A 22553-nucleotide genomic window follows, 5' to 3' on the forward strand; every position below is an offset into this window, starting at 1 on the left:
TTTGCTGTTGTTCAAGCTGTTCATTCAGGGGCTGTGCTTGTGTGAATTTGTCATGACTAATTGGATCTCATTAACCTGAAATGGAAGAGTCATGAAATGCAGAGTTAGTTCTGAAATGAAAGTACACCTTCATGTGCAAATGGCTTTTCAAGAAAGAAGACTGTTTTAATAAGCAGCCTTAGCCAAAGGAATGATAGATCAAATAGAAATGTAGGCTCAGTGCGGTGGCTAACAGCTGCTATCCCAGCACTTTGGGAGGCTGATACTGGAGGATTGCTTGAGACCAGGAGTTTGAGACCAGCCTGGCTAACTTAGCAAGACCCTGTCTCTACAAAAAAAACTTTTAAAAATTAGCTGGCCATGGTGGCTCAAACCCATAGTCTCAGCTACTCAGGAGGCTGAGGCAAGAGGATCACTTGAGCCCAGAAGTTTGAGGCTGCATTGAGCTATAATATGATCATGCTACCACATTCCAGTCTGGACAACAGAGTGAGACCCTGTCTCTGAAAAAAAAAAAAAAGAAAAGAAGCATAATCTAGGCATACCTTACTTATCCAGAATATTTGGAATAAGATTCTCTAGGTAAGTGAAATTTCAGATGATCAAAACTTAACTGTATAAATGATGGACCTTTACTTTTGTTTCTGTTGGAAATCTTTGGTATACTCTCTTAGCAAACAATATAGCAAATATAGGCTTTTATGAGCTCGAATTTGTTGTTTTGTAGATGTAGTTGTAGATACAGATCAGGGTTGTTAACTTGTGGTACTGGACACCTCCACATTTGAGAGGTCCTGTGAACTTCTCAAATTTTTATGATTGTATACCATTTTTGAGAGAGAGGGTCCATATTTTATATCTGCTACTCAGAGCAGTTCATGCTCTTGAAGTTAAAAAGCACCGATACAGATGATTAGGAACTAAATGGCCATTTACCCACACTACGCTGGGTTTCATAAGGGTAAACACTGGATCTGGTTTGTTTTTACTCCATCCTTACCACTTATTGGTGTTCAGCTCATAGTAGACAGGCAATACATATTTTTTGGATGAAGGATGCTAGGAAATAATCTTGGAACATGCTGCAAATATAAGGTGAGTTTTCACACCTGTTTTCTCCTGAAAGAATAAAATAGATATAACTTTTAGGATATTGTATCTTTCCACAGAATTATTATTAGTTCAAAGGAATGGAATGACCTTACAAGAATGTTTCTTCTTGAAAGAAAATTTTGCTGCCCTAAACTCTGTTGACTGGTCAGATTTGAAAATGAATTTGTTACCGTCATTGTTACCAATGTAATGGACTGTGAGCTGCCTTCCTTTTAGTTTAACCCACATCTCAGAGCATTAGAGTAGAGAGGTACCTTAGAAGTCAGGTAATTTAGTCCTCTAATTTTTACAGATGAGGAAACTTAAGGGCCAAGAAGGGAATCGGCTTGCCAAGGATCACACAGGTACAGACCTGGGACATAGCCAATATCCCCTGGCTCCCATTCTGATTTTATTTCTACCACATTCTGCCACCTTGTTGTTCTTTTTGTTTGTTCTTGCTAACCAAACCTAAATGAGAACATACCCATTTTAACTACCCCCATCTTTGGCTTTGCTTATCGCTCCTTTCCAGATCTTACCAAGTATTTATTGAGTACACAATGGATGCCCTGTATGTATACTGTGAAGGCTCTAAAATGAATGGACTGCCCCACTCCTAGGGCTGATTTATTGCAATGAACAAACAAACATATATAATATACCATTGGCTTCAAGAATTCTGAGATTCTTGAAGGCTCCATTGAAATGAAGGGGTGTGAGAGTGATGTGAGCACATGTAGGGGCAGTAATGAGTCTGAAAAAGGATATGAGAGAGGAAAGATTACCTTAGGGATTTTGATCAGGAGGTAATAGAAGATAAAGTGTAGTGTTTGGAGAAGTTTGAACCAAACGAATTTGGACCAAAAAAACCTTTTAGCAGGAGAAGTAATACAAGAAACATTTCTGGAAAATTAACACAGCAACTACATACCAGTTGAATTGCTACTACCTATGAAGATATTACAGTAACTGATGTGTGAGGTGATGATGGAAATAACGAATATATTTAGGAAGTGTCTTGAAGAAAGGATGAGTTTGGAGATACTGAGTAAGGAAAGACGTAAAGACAAGTTCTTTAATGTTGAGGACTACAGAAGTATCGCCTCATTGTCAGAAATAAGAAAGTTGGAAAAATAATCAGAAATGCCATCAAAGATTTGTGTTAGTTTGGCAGAGAAGATGGTGCATTATTGAGTAGGTTTAGGTGGCACTGAGTTATAGGTTGTGAGAGGTTGAAGACCTGAGGGCAAAGGAAGAGTAAAGTTATGGAGATAAAGATATGGGAGCAATTAGTCTGGAGTTGATTTTTAAAACAGAATGGAGGAGTCCTTCCAGAGAGTAGCACAGAATAGAAGCAAGGACTAAGCCTTGGTGGCGTGACATGGTGTAAATAATAGGAACTGGGAAAGAAGACATTAAAGAAGATTGGTCATAGAGGTTGGAGATGAAGTAAGAGAATATGGTGGTACAATGTAAGGAGGCGTTGAATCCTTATAGAAATGAGATCAGTAGAATCAAATGGCCACAAAAATGGGAAGAGTAGAGTCAGAAGGGGTAATGATGAGAATCTAAAAAAATGTATTCATGACCAGGCGCGGTGGCTCAAGCCTGTAATCCCAGCACTTTGGGAGGCTGAGGTGGGCAGATCACAAGGTCAGGAGATCGCGACCATCCTGGCTAACACGGTGAAACCCCATCTCTACTAAAAACACAAAAAATTAGCCGGGCGTGGTGGTGGGCGCCTGTAGTCCCAGCTACTCAGGAAGCTGAGGCAGGAGAATGGCATCAACCCGGGAGGCGGAGCTTGCAGTGAGCTGAGATCACACCACTGCACTCTAGCCTGGGCAACAGAGCAAGACTCCGTCTCAAAAAAAATAAAAATAAAAATGTATTCATATGACTAGAAAGAGGTCACTAATGTTGGTAATTTTAGTAAAATGATTGGAGAAGGAAACATTGTAGCAAAATAAAGTGTAGGTGGTGAAGTGAAGGAGTAAATATATGCCATTTATTCAATCATTTGAGCTATGAAAAAGAGAAAATAAGAATTTTATTAATAGGACCTGTTGAGAACAAGTGAATGCTTTGTCCAACATAGTGGACCTTCAGTGTTACTGTAGAGTAATAAGACAGAATTCTCATTAACTACTAGTAGAAGTTACTGGAGAAGTAGTCAGCCTTTCTGGAAAGTAGTTCAGATAGATGGATGGATGGATGGATGGATGGATGGATGGATGGATGGGATAGATAGATAGACATGTAGATGGAAACTTAAAGGGGTTCATACCCTTTTACCCTTCACTTCCAGGATTTTGTTCTAAGAAAATAATCAGAAATACCATCAAAGATGTATGTAGAGAACTGTTCATTCAAACATCACTTATAGTACTGAAAAATGGGAAACAAATCAAGTTGTAGGGAATTACTACATTCAGGTTATAGCTGTGTGTTGGGTTTTATACAGCTATTAAAAGTATTAATATCTTGGAAAGTATTTGTGACATAGCAAGATACAGTATTATCTGATTATGAAAAATGTATATGTTGTATGTAAGTATAGGAAAGGTCTGAAAAGAAATATTAATGCACCAAATTTTCTGTAATGAGCAAGTGTTACTTTTATCATTTAAAGTTTGTTTTACTAAAAGCTTTTTACATAATAACATGGTGTATAACAACTTGGTGGTACAAAGGTTTTTACGTAGCGAGACCCGATCTCTACAAAACAAATTTTTTTAATTAGCTAGACATGGTGGCATCTGCCTGTGGTCCCACCTACTCCGGAAGATGATACAGGAGGATCGCTTGAGCCCAGGAGTTCAAAGTTACAGTGAGCTATGATCGCTCCACTGCACTTTACCCTGGGTGACAAAGTGAGACCTTTTCTCTAAAAAAAAAAAAGTAAGTTTTTTAGTATTGATTTTAAAGATGGGGGAGATAACATTTGGCAGGAAAAAGACAGTGGAAAATAAGGATAAGTTTGGTACGACATCCCTCAGCAGAGGGATTACTACTTAAGAATGAAGGAAGACTGGTATTTCTCCAAGCCTGCAGGGAAGGATGAGAAAACGGATATAGGGAGTCTGTTTCTGTCACAAAGCCCAGGTCAACAGCTAAGGCCTAGAGAGTTTCAGATAGACACTCTGGGGAGTGGGTTGTAATATTGATTCTCTGATTCCCAGAGAGTTGTCATATCTCCAGTCACATCACCTATGGTTTTCTCCAAGAGGACCTTGAAAGATTCTGAGAAAGAAAAAGCATCCCTACCTTTTTCTTTCTCAGAATCTTTCATGGGGTTGGAAAGGATATTTATGGAAAGGAGGGGACTATCAGGAGAGAAGCTGGTACTTCAACCAGCCTCACCCTGGCTGACCACTATAGCCTCCAGCTAGCAATGATATTTCTAAGGCACTGGTTTTCAGATTATGGGTCCCCCATAGCAGAAGTGTCACCATTACCTGGGCAATTGTTAGAACTGCATATTCTCAGGTTCTGTCCATACTTACTGTATCAGTTGGGTCCAGTAATCTGTTTCACGGGTCCCCCAGGTGATTTCGATAGATAAAAAAGTTTAAGAACCTTTACTCTTAAGATTAGCTTTTGCCACCCAGAGTCTTAGAGACAGCTGTGAGGCTTCATCTTAACTTGCTGCTAGGGCCCTGGAGACACAGAACTGGTCAGCCAGAGACAAGCTGTAAGTCCAGCTAGAGGGTTAAAGGGCTGTTTTCTTTTGGTTTGTATGTTTTTAATCGTGATCCACCAGAGGATGGAAAATTTCTGGCTTGGACGTCTGGTCAATATATTCTGTCTCTTTGAGAGAAAACAAAGGTCTTAGTAATGATATTAAAGCTTGTTTATGCTTTCATGTTGTTATAATTGCAAAATAAAAACCAAGACCACATCAAATACTTCAGACATTTTTTAGTGATAACTTTTTTAAATTTTAAATTTTATTTTATTTTATTTTTGAGAGAAGGTCTGGCTCTATCGCCCAGGCTGAAGTGCAGTGGCATGATCTCAGTTCTCTGCAACCTCCACCGCCAGGGCTCAAGCCATCCTCCTGCCTCAGCCTCCCGAGTAGCTGGGACCACAGGCACATGCCACTGTGCCCAGCTAATTTTTGTATTTTTTGTAGAGATGGGATTTCACTATGTAGTGATAACATTTTAAAAAATATTTTTTAAGCAAGACCTCGTCTCTAAAAAACTATTTGTACATTAGTCTATTATTCTAATATCTATAAGATAATATTTGTGTATGTTTTAATCAGCATTTATACTGTAGGGAGGTAAAAGTTATTAGCATACAATATGAAGTTGTAGTAAGAAAAAGTTGGGAGATACAGTCTGATCTAGGTGAACCTCTCATGTCTCCAAGTCCCTACCCTCCGTGACTACCTCAGTACCTGTCTCACATCAAATTCTACTTGTCTTCCCGTTATTCATTCTGTTCTGGCCATACTGGCCTCCTCTTTATGGGCTCTAGAATCTTTTAGGGTCTTTGCATTTATAATTCTTTCTGTTTGGAATATTCTTCCACCAGATAGCTGCGTAGCTAGCCCTTGCTTCCCTTCAAAAGTGACATTCTCACAGAGGACTTTCTAACTACACTATATAAAATTTAATACACAGCCCATTCCAAACACATACTTCATGTCCCCATTGTTTATTTTTTTCTCTCTGGCACTTTGTATCTAACATTTATATAACTTTCTCCCCAGTAGAATGCAAGTTCTATTGGCACAGATTTTTATCTTCTTTGTATATTGCCTAAAACAATGCCTGGCACATAGGAAGTACTTTGTTGAATAATTACTCCAACATACATCGATGTCACTGATAGTAGGTATACATGTTAGCATTTTTTGCTTTATTATTATTTCTCAAACTGAGCTAGCTGAGAGGCGGTTTGTCTTCTGTTCTCCTAAACTGCCTTTGTTCTAATTAGGAGGGATGGGAAAGTCCAGCTGTCTTAGGAAATAATTATTGATTCTTTTTCTGTTTAAAGAGTAGAGTCCTTCTAGCTTGCTGCCGGTTAACCTTGTTCCTTTTGTAAGCACCTGCCAAAGGAGGAATGGGACAGCATTGTGTGAGATGGGGCCTCGTAGGTCACATTAAACCAGTGGTTCTCTGGGGAGATGAAAAAGTCCTGGAGATGGATAGTAGTAATAGTTGCACAGCAGTGTAAATGTACTTAATGCCACTGAATTGTACACCTAATTAAAATGATAAATTTTATGTTATGTATATTTAACCATGTCTTAGGGGAGAGAAACTTCTAGGTTCTCAAAGTATAGTCCAGAACCAGCAGTAGCAGCATCACCTAGGAACTTGTTAGAAATGCGAATTCCCAGCCTCCATTCCAGAACTGTGGATGCAGAAACTGGAGGTAGGCAGCCTCATGATTTGTGTTTTAACAAGGCATTCTTCTGATTCACACTAAACACTAAAACACTAAAATTTGAGGATCACAGGATTTAATAATTGTGTCTTAATCCTGAGTGCTATGAAAATCTATTGAAGAGTTTCATAGACTTTTCCCATGGCCTTATAACTGCATAATTACCTTTGTCAGAAATCCTGACCACATTCGGGGTAAAATTGAAAAGTGCTCTAGAAGTGTTTTATCAAAGTTAATGTTTTACGTAATATCTCAAAAAAAAAAAAAACAACCGTTAAGAGAGCCTGCTGTGTTTCAGGCATCTTACCAGATGCTCCCATATTTGCTTTTCCATTTAACTCTCAAATCAACTTTGGTACAAGAAACACTACATTATCGACATTTTAAATGAGGAAACAAGCTAAAAGCAGTTAATTTATCTCCTTTCCACTAGGTGGCACTGATGTTGTGTTTACCAGATCCAGGCAAAGCTTTCTGGGATTTGTAGCCCTAGAAAACGAAATAAATGAGGCCTTTTATGAAAAAGACCATGTGGCAGGTAACCACAAATAGAGATTCCAACTTCTGGTGTGTCATGAGTAAGGACCTCTGAAAATCCATTTTTACCTAAAAGCAATGATAACACTGCCAGAAGTTGGCAGAAGCAACTTTTCCAGAACTCTGGAAAATTACCGGGCATTTATGACAATCTGAGGAGCATTTATCCAAAAAAAAAAAAAAAAAAAAAAAAGACTGAAATCATGGTAGGACAGCAAGTCTTGTGGAGTTTTAACTTGCTTTATTCCTGTCTTCTTTCAGCTTCACAATAGCCTTGAAAACCAACAGCCTCACAAATCACAGTTGCTTTGAAAACCAGCAGCCTTGCAGGCACTGAAGAAGGCAGAATGGGTTTAGAGTTCTCCAAAACTTCCAGCTGCAGAGAATTGTTACTATTTGACTTGTCTGACAGTTCGCTGGAAACCCCACTCACAGGGCTTGTCTTTTTTCACCTGACTTGGAGTTTATTCACTGCAGTGTTTTCCTTGGTGCATTTGTTGAAAATAATCAGCAGCACTATTTGACGTAACATGGAGTGGGTAACAGCTGGGTCAAACGAAGCTGGAGAATGAGATGTCCATCGTGACATCTGGAAAGCTCTGACATATTTCTAGAATGTAATATGTGTAACGTTGGACACATTTTCCAGGAAAAACCTGAGAGGTCTCTAAGCTCTCACCTCACATTTAGTCTCTGTCCAAGCAAGAATAGAAGGTGTATTAGGCCAGTCTCACATTGCTAAAAAGAAATACCTACGACTAGGTAATTTATAGAGAAAAGCAGTTTACTTTCTTTTTTTTTTTTTTTTTGAGACAGAGTCTTGCTGTCGCCCAGGCTGGAGTGCAGTGGCGCAATCTCGGCTCACTGCAGGCTCCGCCCCCTGGGGGTTCACGCCATTCTCCTGCCTCAGCCTCCCAAGTAGCTGGGACTACAGGCGCCCGCCACCTCGCCCGGCTATTTTTTGTATTTTTAGTAGAGACAGGGTTTCACCATGTTAGCCAGGATGGTCTCGATCTCCTGACCTCGTGATCCGCCCGCCTCGGCCTCCCAAAGTGCTGGGATTACAGGCGTGAGCCACCGCGCGCGGCCAAGAAAAGCAGTTTAATTGGCTCATGGTTCTTCAGGCTGTACAGGAAACATGATACTGGCATTTGTCCAGTTTCTAGGGAGGCCTTAGGAAACTTATAATCATGGTGGAAGGCGAAGGGGGAGCTGGCATGTCACATGTCCAGAGCAAGAGCAAGAGAGATCAGGGAGGTGCCACACACTTAAACGACCAGATCTCATAAGAACTCACTATCATGAGGACAGCACCAAGAAGGATGGTGCTAAACTATTCATGAGAAATCCACGCCCATGATCCACTCACTTCCCACCAGGCCACACCTCCAACACTGGGGATTACATTTCAACATGAGATTTGGGTGGGGGTACAGATCCAAACTATATCAGAAGGCTAAGGCAGTGTTGCAAACTGCCTGCCTGAGGGTAGAAGACATGCCCCAACATGCACACACAGCCCATAGGCAAACACTTAATAAACTTAAAGGCATTTATTAGTCTCTCCAGTTACTAGCTGACCACTAAGATAACCAAACAGACCTCTGTGGCCAAGCACACAAAGGATACAAGGAGAGACTATGAACAACTCTATGCCAAAAATTACATAAACCAGATGAAATGGACACACTTTTAGAAAAACAAAAATTATCAAAACTAAGTCAAGAAAAAATAAAAAATCTGAAAAGTCCTGTAACAGGAGATTGAACTAGTAATTTTAAAACTTCCTGCAGAGAAAAAGTCCAGGCCCAGATGGCTTCAATTGTGCATTCTACCAAACATTTAAAGAAAAAAATAGAATTAGTCTTTCACAAATTCTTCCAAAATACAAAAGAGGAGGGATCACTTTCCAATACATTTGATGAGGCCACATTATCCTCATACCAAAACCCCCCAAAAAAATCTCAAGAAAACTATAGACCCATATTTATCCCTTAGGAATATTGATGCAGAAATCCTCAAGAACTGCTACAAAATGAATCCAGAGACATGAAAAATTACAGACTGTGATCAAGTGGGATGTAGGCTAAAAATGTAAGGTTAGGACTCCTGACTCAACATCATTCACAATGTTAATAGAATAAAGGAAAAAAAACACATAACCACATCAGTAAACACAGAAAAAGTATTTGACAAAATGCAACTCCTCTTCGTTATAAAAACACTCAGAAACTATGAATAGAAAGGAACTTCCTCAACCTGATAAAGGGCATTAAATGAAAAACCCACAACTAACATCTGACTTAATGGTGAAAGGCTGAATGCATTTCTCCCATGACATGACAAGGATGTCCATTTTCAACAGACATTTCTGTTCAACACTGTACTTACTGGAGGTTCTTGTTAGGGAATTTAGGCAGGAAAAGCAGTAAGTGGCAAAAGAAGTAAAACTGTATTCCCAGATAACATGATCATGTATATAGAAAATCCTAAGGAATACATACACACATACCCTATTAGACTAAATGTTGAACAGTTTTGCAGTATGCAAGATAAATGGGCAGTAAATAATGCAAACATGAAGAAAAAAATTCCATTTATGATAGCATCAAAAAGAATAACAAAGTTTAAAACCTCTGAAAATTGCAAAAACACTACTGAAAGAAATTAAAGAAGACCCAGATAAATGGAAAGACATCCCAGGTTCATGGTTTGAGAGACTTAATATTTTTAAGATGGAAGTATTCCTCAAACTGATCTACAGATTCAACACAGTCGCCCACAGAATCCCAGCTGGGGTCTTCGCAGAGATTGACAAGCTGATCCTCAAATTCATACAGAAATTTAAGGGACCCTGAGTAGGCAAACTAATCTTTAAAAAGAAAAGCCAAGTTGGATAACTCATACTTCCTGATTAAAAACTTAACTACAAAGCTGTAATAATTAAGACAGTGTAGTGCTGGCATAAGGACCAGTGGAATAGAATTGATAGTCCAGAAATATACTCTTATATTTACAGTCAATTGATTTTCTATATTGCGCTAAAACAACTCAGTGTGGAAAAGAATAGTCTTAAACAAGTGGTGCTGGGAGAACTGGATATTTACATGCCAAAGAATGAATTTGGATCCTTTCCACATAAAGTATACTAGTATAACTCAAAATGGATCACAGACCTAAATGTTAGAGCTAAAACTATAAAATTCTTAGAATATAGGAGTAAATCTTTGTGACATCGTATATGGCACCAAAAGCTCAGGCAATAAAAGAAAAGATGGATAAACTGGACCTCACCTAAATTTTTTTTACTTCAAAGGACATCATCAAGATAGTGAAAAGATACTCATGGAATGGGAGACTATATTTGCAAATTATGTATCAGATAAGGAAAGAACTCTTTCAACTCAAAAATAAAAAGACATAACCCTACTTAAAAAAAATAGGCAGAGGAACTAAATAGATGTTTCTCCAGAGAAGATATGCAAATGGCCAATTAGTACATGAAAAGATCCTCATTATTACTCATTAGATAAATGTAACTTAAGAGTACAATGAGATACCACTTCATACCTACTGGGACAGTTGTAATCAAAAAGAATAACAAATGTGGGTATGGATGTGAAGAAATTGGAACCCTAATATATGGAAATGTGAAATGTTACAGCCACTTGGAAAATGGTCTTGTAATTCCTTAAATGATTAAATGGAGAGTTACATCACCCAGTTATTTCACCCCTTAATATATACCCCACAAATGAAAATACATGTTCCTCAAAAACTTATACACAAATGTTTATAACAGCATTATTCATAATAGCCAAAAAGTGGAAACCACCCAAATGTCCATTAGTTGACTAATGTGTGAACAAACTCTGGTATAGTGGAATAAAATTTGTCAATAAAAAGGAATCAAGTATTGACAAATGCTACAACATGGATGAACCTTGAAAATATAAGTAAAAGAAGACAGTCAAAGGCCACATGTTGTATGATTCCATTTATATAAAATGTCCAGAATATGCAAATCCATAGAGACTGAAAGTAAATTAGTGACTTTCTAGGGTTGGGGGAAGGAGGAAATAGGGAATGACTGCTAATGTATTCAGGATTTCTTTCTGGGGTAATTAATGTCTTCTGGAATTAGATAGTAGTGATCAATACACAACTTTGTGAATATATGAAAACCACTGAATTTCACACTTTAAAATTGAGTTTTATGGTAGAGAATTATGTATCAATAAAAGTATTATCTTAAAAATCTTAACAAAAATGAACATATTTTCATGAGAAGTCCACAGTAGTGTCTTTTAAATTGTTATGTTCAAAAGATTTTTTTTTTAACAGCAAGGGGGAAAAGTGAGGAAATGATGCTTTTCACCATCATTGGGAAAACCGCCTCTGTAACCATATTTTACTGCTGCTGCCTCTCTCACCTCCCCTTATTGCTCCAAACTCTGAGGCTGCAAGACACCCAAGTAGGAGTTTGGAACCAAGGCACAGTCTTTTTATCTACTAGCAAATTCATTTTTAACTGCAAACGTCTGAGGGCACACTCTTACTGCATTCAATACAAGTCTTGGGCATTCCATTTCTGTCATCTAGAGCATCATGTAGTGACAAGGCCTTAGTCAGATTTATCTCTAGTGCCTTTCCAGCTTTCATTTCTGTTCCACTCCTCCACATCCTAGGGACTCAGGGGCTCTTAGGTGTCTTCTGATTCTCAGGAGCCTATACCAGACCTGGCTTCATCTGCACCACAATCCCCAGATCAGAATTACTCTCCTTTTCTCCCACCCGATCAAAACTATTTCTGGTTGTCTCTGCTTCTGATTTTAATTAATTAAAATTATTCATGCTAAAGCTGAAGGTAAGAATTGCTAATCAAAACTAATTTCTTAAATGTATTTATTTTATGAAGATATTTCCTAGCTTTGTTCACTGAAAAGGCAGAAACAATGACAAACTGAAAAAAAAATGAGCCCCCACTAAGGAGTCTCTAAAAACATTTCTTTAAAAGAACCAGAGCCCATTGGGAGGAATGTGTGATTCCAACTCGGGCAGAAAACATTTAAAATCAGTCTGTAATATCTTGTCAGAAAGAAAGCTATCAATGACCACTGAGGTTGTGTTGAAAGGACTCGGGAGCCAATTTAGAAGGGTTCCCAATGACTAAAGATGGGATTAAAAGGAACAACTGAAATAGTCAGAGCACATCACATGTGTAAAAATGCAACATAAGGAAGTGCAAGAAAACCAATTTGTTCATTTTAAAACTGGCAAATAAAGGGAAAGAATCCAGCATTTATTCCACATTTTCTGCATGGTTTATGCCTTAAGATAACCAAATAGTTAATGTGAAAGGGGAGAATACCACCATTTTGCAATCCCTAATGAAATAAATGGATCTAGGTAATCATCACCATTGTCTGCTAAAAAAAAATAAAAATAAAATAAATGAAAGGTTGATGGGGAACTTTATAGAAGGTAAATCAGACTGATAGCATGTACTGATCAATCTTAATATGAAAAGAGACAAAATTGGCATATGCCTATTGATGTGGCATAATAAGACATACACAATACCACCTACATTCTTGCTAAAAGATCTAAATCTTTCAAGCCTCAAAAATCTGTTTACAAGGAATAGAGGAGTTTGGAGAATATGTTGGACAACACTATGGGGGTGTGATAAGCAAAATCTAAAATTGAGGGACACTACAGGACTAAAGACTGGTTTATTTAACAAATAAATGATTAAAAAAATATAAGAGGGGAGACCTGTAGATTTAAAGAAACTCAGGAAGCATCAGCCATATGCAGTTTGCGCACCTATTTTGAATAAGCCAACTGTAAAAAAAAAAAGAGCCTATCAGAAATTTCATCTTAATAGGATTTGATCATAATATACTGATAATAAGGAACATTTTAAAATTATATTAATATTTCAGATATGATTTTGAAATACATACTGAAGTATTTGTGGATGAACTAATATTTGGGATTTGCTTTAAAACAATCTAGTAAGGGGTAGATAGTAGATGGAGTTTAGGTTAAACGATATTTTAAAAATTTTTTAAGTTCAGAGGTACATGTGCAGGTTTGTTATATAGATAAACTTATGTCACAGAGGTTTGCTGTACAGTTTACTTTGTCACCCAGGTACTAAGCCTAGCACCCATTAGTTATTTTTTCTGATCCTCTCCTCCCTACCACCCACAACCCTCCGGTAGGCCCCAGTGTTTGTTGTTCCCTTCCGTTTGTCCATGTGTTCTCATTATTTAGCTCCCACTTATAAATGAGAACATGCAGTATTTGGTTTTCTGTTCCTGTGTTAGTTTGCTAAGGATAATGAATGACCTCCAGCTCCATCTGTGTTCCTACAGAGGACATGCTCTCATTCTTTTTTATGGCTGTGTAGTATTCCATGGTGTATATGTACCACATTTTCTTATGTATTTAGGTTTTTGAGACAGAGTCTCACTCTGTTGCCCAGGTTGGAGTGCACTGTCATGATCTAGGCTCACTGCAACGTTCGGCTCCAGGGTTCAAGTGAGCAATTCTCATGCCTCAGCTGCCCAAGTAGCTGGGATTACAGGCATACACCACTGGGCCTAGCCTAAAGAAAAGACCACATTTTCTTTATCCAGTCTGCCATTGATGGACATTTAGGTTGATTCATGTCTTTACTGTTGTGAATAGTGCTGCAGTGAACATACACATTCATGTGTCTTTATGATAGAACATTTATATTCCTTTGGAGATATAGCCAGTAATGTCATTGCTGGGTCTAATGGTAGTTCTGTTTTTAGGTCTTTGAGGAATCGCCATACTTCTTTCCACATTGGTTGAACTAATTTATACTCCCATCAACAGCATATAAGTGTTCCTTTTTCTCTGAAACCTCACCACAGCATCCCTTATTTTTTGACTTTTTAATAGCCATTCTGACCAGGCGCGGTGGCTCATGACTGTAATCCCAGCACTTTGGGGAGGCTGAGGCAGGCGGATCACCTGAGGTCAGGAGTTCAAGACCAGTCTGGCCAACATGGTAAAACCCTGTCTCTACTAAAAATACAGAAATTAGGTGGGTGTGGTGGCAGACACCTGTAATTCCAGCTACTCGGAAGGCTGAAGCAGGAGAGTCGCTTGAACCTGGGAGGTGGAGGTTGCAGTGAGCTGAGACCACACCATTGCACTCCAGCCTGGGCAACAAGAGCAAAACTAAATAGCAAAGGCTTGGAACCAACCCAAATGCCCATCAGTGATAGAGTGGATAAAGAAAATGTGGCACATATACACCATGGAATACTATGCAGCCATAAAAACGATGAGTTCATGTCCCTGCAAGGGACATGGATGAAGCTGGAAACCATCATTCTCAGCAAACTAACACAGGAACAGAAAACCAAACACTGCATGTTCTCACTCATAAGTGGGAGTTGAACAATGAGAACACATGGACACAGGGAGGGGAACATCACACACTAGGGCCTGTCAGGGGATAGGGGTTTAGGGGAGGGATAGCACTGGGAGAAATAGCTAATGTAGATGACGAGTTGATGGGTGCAGCAAACCACCATGGCATGTGTATACCTATGTAACAAACCTGCATGTTCTGCACATGTATCCCAGAACTTAATCAATAAATAAAAAAGACTGAGAATGGCCAGGCACGGTGGCTCACACCTGTAATCCCAGCACTTTGGGAGGCTGAGGCAGGTGGATCACCTGAGGTCAGGAGTTTGAGACTAGCCTGACCAACATGGAGAAACCCTGTCTCTACTAAAAATACGAAAAAATTAGCTGGGCGTGGTGGCAGGCGCCTGTAATCCCAGCTACATGGGAGGCTGAGGCAGGAGAATCGCTTGAACCTGGGAGACAGGTTGCGATGAGCCGAGATCGCGCCACTGCACTGCAGCCTGGGCACCAAGAGCGAAACTCCATCTCAAAACAAAAAAAAAGAAAGACTGAGAATATAGTTACTATATAGAGATGTTCATTGGGGAGAAATTCAATAGCGTCTTGAATATTCTCGTGATGTGCAGAATAATTATGTAGAGATTATTTTAAATCATAAATACATCTTATATCTTAATATCTTAAATGTGTTTTGCTTTCCATATATACTTAAGATATTTCTATGAAAATGCCTTATTCTAATATTTGCCAACAAGAGTCTTGTGTAACTTTTTGAAAGTTGAGTAATAACTGTAATGCTGCTTTGCTTATTTTTCATAAAACAGTGATTTTCTTTAATATATCTGAAAGTGCATTTTTCATTTATTTTTTCTTATTATTATATGTATATATCAAGTGTGGCATTTGAGAGTCTGTTGATAAAATTTACAAAAGTAGAATTACAATTTTATGTTAATGATGAAAGAATGACTTATAATATTCGCCTGATTGTATCTCTTATTTTGTGTGCTTTTGTTAAACATATGTCGATTTGTTTTGGCAACATTATTATATAGACAGAGAACTCCTGTTCTTTTCTTTCAGGTTAGTTCATGTGATCCTGGTTAATGGAACATAAGTGAAATTTTATGGGTGACAGGGAGAGAGATCAGGCTTGACTTGAGAGCACATGGGAAAAGAAGGGGGCTATCTCTTCACAAAGATTTAAGTATAAGAACTGTTTGCCAGTGCAATTATGAATAAGTGTATTTGTGCCTAATTTTTATTTTTTAAAAGCTCAGGTGATTATAATTTCATCTGTGAAATGTTGGAAGTATAGTCTGATTAAAATAGTATGTATCTAAAAAAAATAAATAATAGCCATTCTGGCTGGTTGTGAGATGGTATTGCATTGTGGTTTTGATTTGCATTTCTCTAGTGATCGGTGATATTACTTTTTTTCCGTATGCCTGTTGGCTGCATGTATGTCTTCTTTTGAAAAGTGTCTGCTCATGTCCTTTGCCCACCTTTTAATGGGCTGGTGTTTTTTTTTCTTGATAATTTGTTTAAGTTCCTTATAGAGCTGGATATTAGACCTTTGTAAGATGCATAGTTTGCAAAAATTTTGTCTCATTCTGTAAGTTGTCTGTTTACTCTGTTGATAGTTTCTTTTGCTGTGCAGAACCTGTTTAGTTTCTGCACAGTAAAAGTTAAATTTATTAGATCCCATTTGTCCATTTTTGCTTTTGTTGCAGTTGCTTTTGGCATCTTCATCATGAAATCTTTGCCCATTCCTATGTCCAGAATGGTATTGCCTAGGTTGTCTTCCAGGGTTTTTATAGAGGTTAAATGGTATTTATTAGCCATATAGCGATCATTGTTGAAAATGGGTGATGAGTATATAGGGGTTCGTAATACTACTATCTGTGCTTTGAGTTTAAATTTTTAAAATAAACTACATATATTCTTATACATATAGTTCTAAAGTTATATATAGTTCAAAACTACATCTAAAATTGATTTCTAATTAAGGACTTGTGGCTTGCAAGGAGCAAGGCTTTCTAGAGTCACTTGCTGACCACTGCAGCCCCCTAACCAGTTTATCAGCATGGTATTGGCAACTTGGTGACCTAGTTTATCACTTTTGGGAGGTTACTAATCTTTACCTAAACAGCCCTGATGCCATAATACATAATATTGCCACCAGAGCCATTGTTATGATAAGACACATATGGGAAGTACTTAATTAAAATTTACAGCTGATAACATTTTTATGTTGTAAATTCCTAATTTCCTAATCAATAAAACATTTATATTTTAAAACAGCATCAAGCATAGCACTTTAAATATAGTATGTGTATCTTACATATAGTAAATTCATTTCCTAAATGAACTAACTTTTATAAATGAAACGTAACTTGCAGGTATTTCTTTTTTTTTTTTTTTTTTTATTAATTTTTTTTGCATACAAAAACAATAATCACTTTCTAAAAATACATACAAACAAAAAGATGCGTATCAAACATATTAGGAAGGTTGCACATGGGAAGTCGGGGAATAGAAATGGGGGTGGGAGTTAAAATAAATGAGAGAGGAACTTTATATGGATCAGTGATAATAACTCAATCCTCTATTTGACAAAGAAGAGGGAGAAGGAAGAGGAAGAAAAAGAAAGTGGGATAAAGGATCAGAAAGGGAGGAAAATAGAAAAAATTAGAGTATGACTCCAGGGTAGACCTGTTTTGTTGTCATTGAGTTGGTTGCTTGGTTTGTCTGTTGTATTCTTCATGTTTCGCCAAGTTGGCCAGACTGGTCTCGAACTCCTAGCCCGAAGTGATCAACCCGCCTCGCCCCCCAGAGTGCCGGGACCACAGGCGTGAGCCACCACGTCCAGCCCCCACATTGCTTCTGGCCTCCGTGGTAGACCTCCCAGACGGAGCGGCCAGGCAGAGGAGCTCCTCACTTCTACCCAGACACGGGGCGGCCGGGCAGAGGGGGCTCCTCACTTCCCAGACGGGGCGGCCAGGCAGAGACGCTCCTCACTTCTTCCCAGACGATAGGTGACCGGGCAGAGGCGCTCCTCACTTCCCAGACGATGGGTGGTCGGGCAGAGGCGCTCCCCACTTCCCGGACAATGGGTGGCCGGGCAGAGGCGCTCCTCACCTCCCAGACGATGGGTGGCCGGGCAGAGGCACTCCTCACTTCCCAGATGGGGCAGCCGGGCAGAGGCGCTCCTCACTTTCCAGACGATGGGTGGCCGGGCAGAGGCGCTCCTCACCTCCCAGACGATGGGTGGCCGGGAAGAGGCGCTCCTCACCTCCCAGACGATGGGTGGCCGGGCAGAGGCGCTCCTCACCTCCCAGACGGGGCGGCCGGGCAGAGGCGCTCCTCACTTCTTCCCGGACGGGGCAGCCGGGCAGAGGCGCTCCTCACTTCTTCCCAACGGGGCGGCCGGGCAGAGGCGCTCCTCACTTCTTCCCGGACGGGGCGCCCGGGCAGAGGCGCTCCTCACTTCTTCCCGGACGGGGCGGCCGGGCAGAGGCGCTCCTCACTTCTTCCCGGACGGGGCGGCCGGGCAGAGGCGCTGCTCACTTCCCAGACGGGGCGTCCGGGCAGAGGCCCTCCTCACTTCCCAGACGGGGCGGCCGGGCAGAGGCGCTCCTCACTTCCCAGACGGGGCGGCCGGGCAGAGGCGCTCCTCACTTCCCAGACGGTGGGTGGCCGGGCAGAGGCGCACCTCACTTCCCAGACGATGGGTGGCCGGGCAGAGGCGCTCCTCACTTCTTCCCGGATGGGGCGGCCGGGCAGAGGCGCTCCTCACTTCTTCCCGGACGGGGCGCCCGGGCAGAGGCGCTCCTCATTTCTTCCCGGACGGGGCGGCCGGGCAGAGGCGCTCCTCACTTCCCAGACGGGGCAGCCGGGCAGAGGTGCTCCTCACTTCTTCCCGGACGGGGGCGGCCGGGCAGAGGCGCTCCTCACTTCTTCCCGGACGGGGCGGCCGGGCAGAGGCGCTCCTCACTTCTTCCCGGACGGGGCGGCCGGGCAGAGGCGCTCCTCACTTCTTCCCGGACGGGGCGGCCGGGCAGAGGCGCTCCTCACTTCTTCCCGGACGGGGCGGCCGGGCAGAGGCGCTCCTCACTTCCTCCCGGACGGGGCGGCCGGGCAGAGGCGCTCCTCACCTCCCAGACGATGGGAGGCCGGGCAGAGGCGCTCCTCACTTCCCAGACGATGGGTGGCCGGGCAGAGGCGCTCCTCACTTCCCAGATGGGGCGGCCGGGCAGAGGCGCTCATCACTTCCCAGACGGGGTGGCCGGGCAGAGGCGCTCCTCACTTCCCAGACGGGGCGGCCGGGCAGAGGCGCTCCTCACTTCCCAGACGGTGGGTGGCCGGGCAGAGGCGCTCCTCACTTCCCAGACGGTGGGTGGCCGGGCAGAGGCGCTCCTCACTTCCCAGACGGTGGGTGGCCGGGCAGAGGTGCTCCTCACTTCCCAGACGGTGGGTGGCCGGGCAGAGGCGCTCCTCACTTCCCAGACGGGGCGGCCGGGCAGAGGCGCTCCTCACTTCCCAGACGGGGTGGCCGGGCAGAGGCGCTCCTCACTTCCCAGACGGTGGGTGGCCGGGCAGAGGCGCTCCTCACTTCCCAGACGGTGGGTGGCCGGGCAGAGGCGCTCCTCACTTCCCAGACGGTGGGTGGCCGGGCAGAGGCGCTCCTCACTTCCCAGACGGGGCGGCCGGGCAGAGGCGCTCCTCACTTCCCAGACGGTGGGTGGCCGGGCAGAGGCGCTCCTCATTTCTTCCCGGACGGGGCGGCCGGGCAGAGGCGCTCCTCACTTCTTCCCGGACGGGGCGGCCGGGCAGAGGCGCTCCTCATTTCTTCCCGGACGGGGCGGCCGGGCAGAGGCGCTTCTCACTTCCCAGACGGGGTGGCCGGGCAGAGGCGCTCCTCACTTCTTCCCGGACTGGGCGGCCGGGCAGAGGCGCTCCTCACTTCTTCCCGGACTGGGCGGCCGGGCAGAGGCGCTCCTCACTTCTTCCCGGACGGGGCGGCCGGGCAGAGGCCCTCCTCACTTCTTCCCGGACGGGGCGGCCGGGCAGAGGCACTCCTCACTTCTTCCCGGACGGGGCGCCCGGGCAGAGGCGCTCCTCACTTCTTCCCGGACGGGGCGGCCGGGCAGAGGCGCTCCTCACTTCTTCCCGGACGGGGTGGCCGGGCAGAGGCGCTGCTCACTTCCCAGACGAGGCGGCCGGGCAGAGGCCCTCCTCACTTCCCAGACGGGGCGGCCGGGCAGAGGCGCTCCCCACCTTCCAGATGGGGCGGCGGCCGGGCAGGGGCTGCAATCCCAGCACCCTGGCAGGCCAAGGCAGGCGGCCGGGGGGTAGAGGCTGCCGCGAGGCCAGACCACGCCACCGCACTCCAGCCCAGGCAACACCGAGCACTGGGTGAGCGAGACTCCGTCTGTAGTCCCAGTACCTCGGGAGGCTGAGGCGGGCAGAGCACTCGGCGTCAGGAGCTGGCGAGCAGCGTGGCCAAGATGGCGAACGCGTGCCTGCAGCGAAAGGAGAAAAGGCAGGCGGTGGCGCGCGCCGGCAGACCCAGGCAGTCCGCGGCGCGGGCAGCAGCAAGCCGAGTAGATTGTAGCCTGGGCCAGAGAGGGAGGGAAAGAAAGAAAGAAAGAAAGAGAGAGAGAGAGAGAGAGAGAGAGAGAGAGAAAGAAAGAAAGAAGAAAGAAGCGCAGGTATTTCTTATTTTGAGAAAACATCACATTTTCTTTCTTTCTTTCTTTGAAACATTTTTCTCTCTATTTTAGGAAGCTGTTTTAGGTTATGTGAAAGAGATGTTTCCTCATCTCTAAGGCTTAACAGAAGCTCTGATTTGAAGAGAATAAATGGATTTTGCACGAAACCACAGGAAAGTCCCAGAGCTCCATCCCGTAAGTTTTCATTTTTTCTATTTATGGAGTAGGTAGCTCCCAAAGAGTAGGAAAACTTGGAATCAAAAGAACCCAAAAGGGAAGAGGTTCCTATATCATACCCTCCCATGTAGAGAGAACACATTGTGTTCACATTGTGCACGTGCACATGACCAATATGAGCACAACATGGGAGGCCTGATGGAGGCCCATGTGCCTATATCATGCAACGTGGGAAGCCCATGTTCCTACATCATACCTCCCATGTTTTACTCATATGCAGGCCCATCTTCCTACATCACACTTCTCATGTTTTACTCATACGTAGGCCCATGTTCCTACAGCAGACCTCCCATGTTGTACTAATACTGGTCATGGGCACATGCACAGTGGTTTCTTCATTTTCAGCATTTGTCATTTTCATCTTGCCTGTAGGGTTGGACTGGAGCTTTCTGTAGGAGAATGGATGCACCAAAGTAAATAGTAGTCCAGAAATTATGTTTTAAAGAACTCCAAAGATGAACCAAATTAAGATATTATGCATTAGGTAAAATATAAGCAGGGCCTTCTCCTTAACATCCTCACTGGCTCTCCCTTTGCACTGATTTTTATCTCTCTTCCCAACTTATTAATGAAATGACTCAGATGGCATATATTCCTTTCAGACTCAACAAATCTTTAAGTAATATTCATGCTCTTTCCTTCCCCAACTGGGTCTTCCCATCTTCTTTTAGTTACAATACTGCTGTTGTCTTAGTCATCCAAGTTTGAGGTTCTTCGTGACTCCTTCCTCTTTGTCTTAACCAGTCTCCACATTCTTTCAGTCATCCTCAGACTGACTTCATCTCTCTTTCCACTGCTACAACTCTGGTTCAGACAATATCCCCTCACCCTTGTATTACAGTCTGCCATTTGGACTTTTTGCCCACTCTACCTTGTCCCCCTTTTCTCTCTCCATCCATTGTACAGATAATAAGCCTTCCTAAAACATTAGTTTCTTCCTTGTTTCAAAATGTACAGTAGTTCCCAATCAAGTCTAAACTCCTTAGCCTGACATTCAAGATCTGGTAAAATCTGATTGTACCTTACAAACTTTTTCTTAGTCTACTGAAGTCAGACAGGCTCCTCACCGTTTCCTTCTTAGTTCATCCTTACTTCATATTTTTGTTTTTGGTGTTCTTTCAGTTTTCAATAGGTAAGGCTTATATTGGGAAATAATGCTTTTATTTTACCTCATGGGATTTTATAATCTTATTTGGAAAATGAAGCATCCTAAGAAATTCCATTCAAATAAAGCTCTAATTAACTTGAAGTTTCTCAGTGTTCCTGTTTAGTGACTAGTTAAAAAGCATTAATACCATTTTTCTGTTGTTAAATTTGAGAGTTATAATCTCAAACACGTAAAATTTCTTGTCTGGTTTTTCTCACAGGCACTTACAACAGAGTGCCTTTACACAAACCTACGGATTGGCAGAAAAAGATCCTCATATGGTCAGGTCGCTTCAAAAAGGAAGATGAAATCCCAGAGACTGTCTCGTGAGTGCTGAATTTAGTATTACAAGCAGCTTTCATTTCTCACTGATCTAAGGGAAAAGCAATGCCTCTGAGTTCAACTGTTTAAAACTTTTCAACCAAATTTGAAAACATTTTTCACTTTTCCAAATGTTTTATCTTTCGTAAGTACTTGGAATATAAACAATGCTAGAAAACTTGTGTCTTATCATTGTTATGTTACATAGTGACTAGTGAAGAACTGTCAGGTACTCTGAAGTCAATTGATTATTTGATTTCATCCCCTGGCTACAGAAGTGTGACTTTTTAAAAGTTTGTTTTTAATCTAGGTATATAAATTAAGTACCATTGACAATGACTATATTCCCCCAAATCCACTTAAGTACTCAACCTTAGGCATAAAAGTATTTAATTGCAATATTCTGGAATTCAGGAAAGAGTGCTTCCTGTCACCAACTTCCTTAAACCCAAGGGAAGGGATCTTGGCTGGGATCTTGGAACTTTTTCAGAGTTTGTAGATGATGAGTGCAGGTTCCTCCAACCCAGTTTCTCAACTCAGTACTATTGATATTTGGGGCTTGATAATGCTTTGTGGCAGGGGGGTATCCTATTTGTTGGAAGATGTTTGGCAGCATCGCTGGCTTCTGCCCCCTAGATGCCCATAGCATTGCCGCAGTGCTGACAACCAGAAATGCCTCCAGA

General features: G+C 42.3%; 1 protein-coding gene across 1 annotated transcript in view; it reads left to right on the forward strand.

The window, feature by feature from the left end:
- Positions 1-22553, forward strand: part of FAM162A (family with sequence similarity 162 member A) — a 32092-nt gene that overhangs the window by 1913 nt on the left and 7626 nt on the right. The window contains exons 2-3 of the mRNA XM_055259305.2: positions 20238-20360; positions 21770-21875. Coding sequence (XP_055115280.1) covers positions 20238-20360; positions 21770-21875 — 229 coding nt within the window. The remainder of the gene's footprint in view (positions 1-20237; positions 20361-21769; positions 21876-22553) is intronic.

This window comes from Symphalangus syndactylus, chromosome 21 (assembly GCF_028878055.3).
Source record: "Symphalangus syndactylus isolate Jambi chromosome 21, NHGRI_mSymSyn1-v2.1_pri, whole genome shotgun sequence".
Classification (NCBI taxonomy): domain Eukaryota; kingdom Metazoa; phylum Chordata; class Mammalia; order Primates; family Hylobatidae; genus Symphalangus; species Symphalangus syndactylus.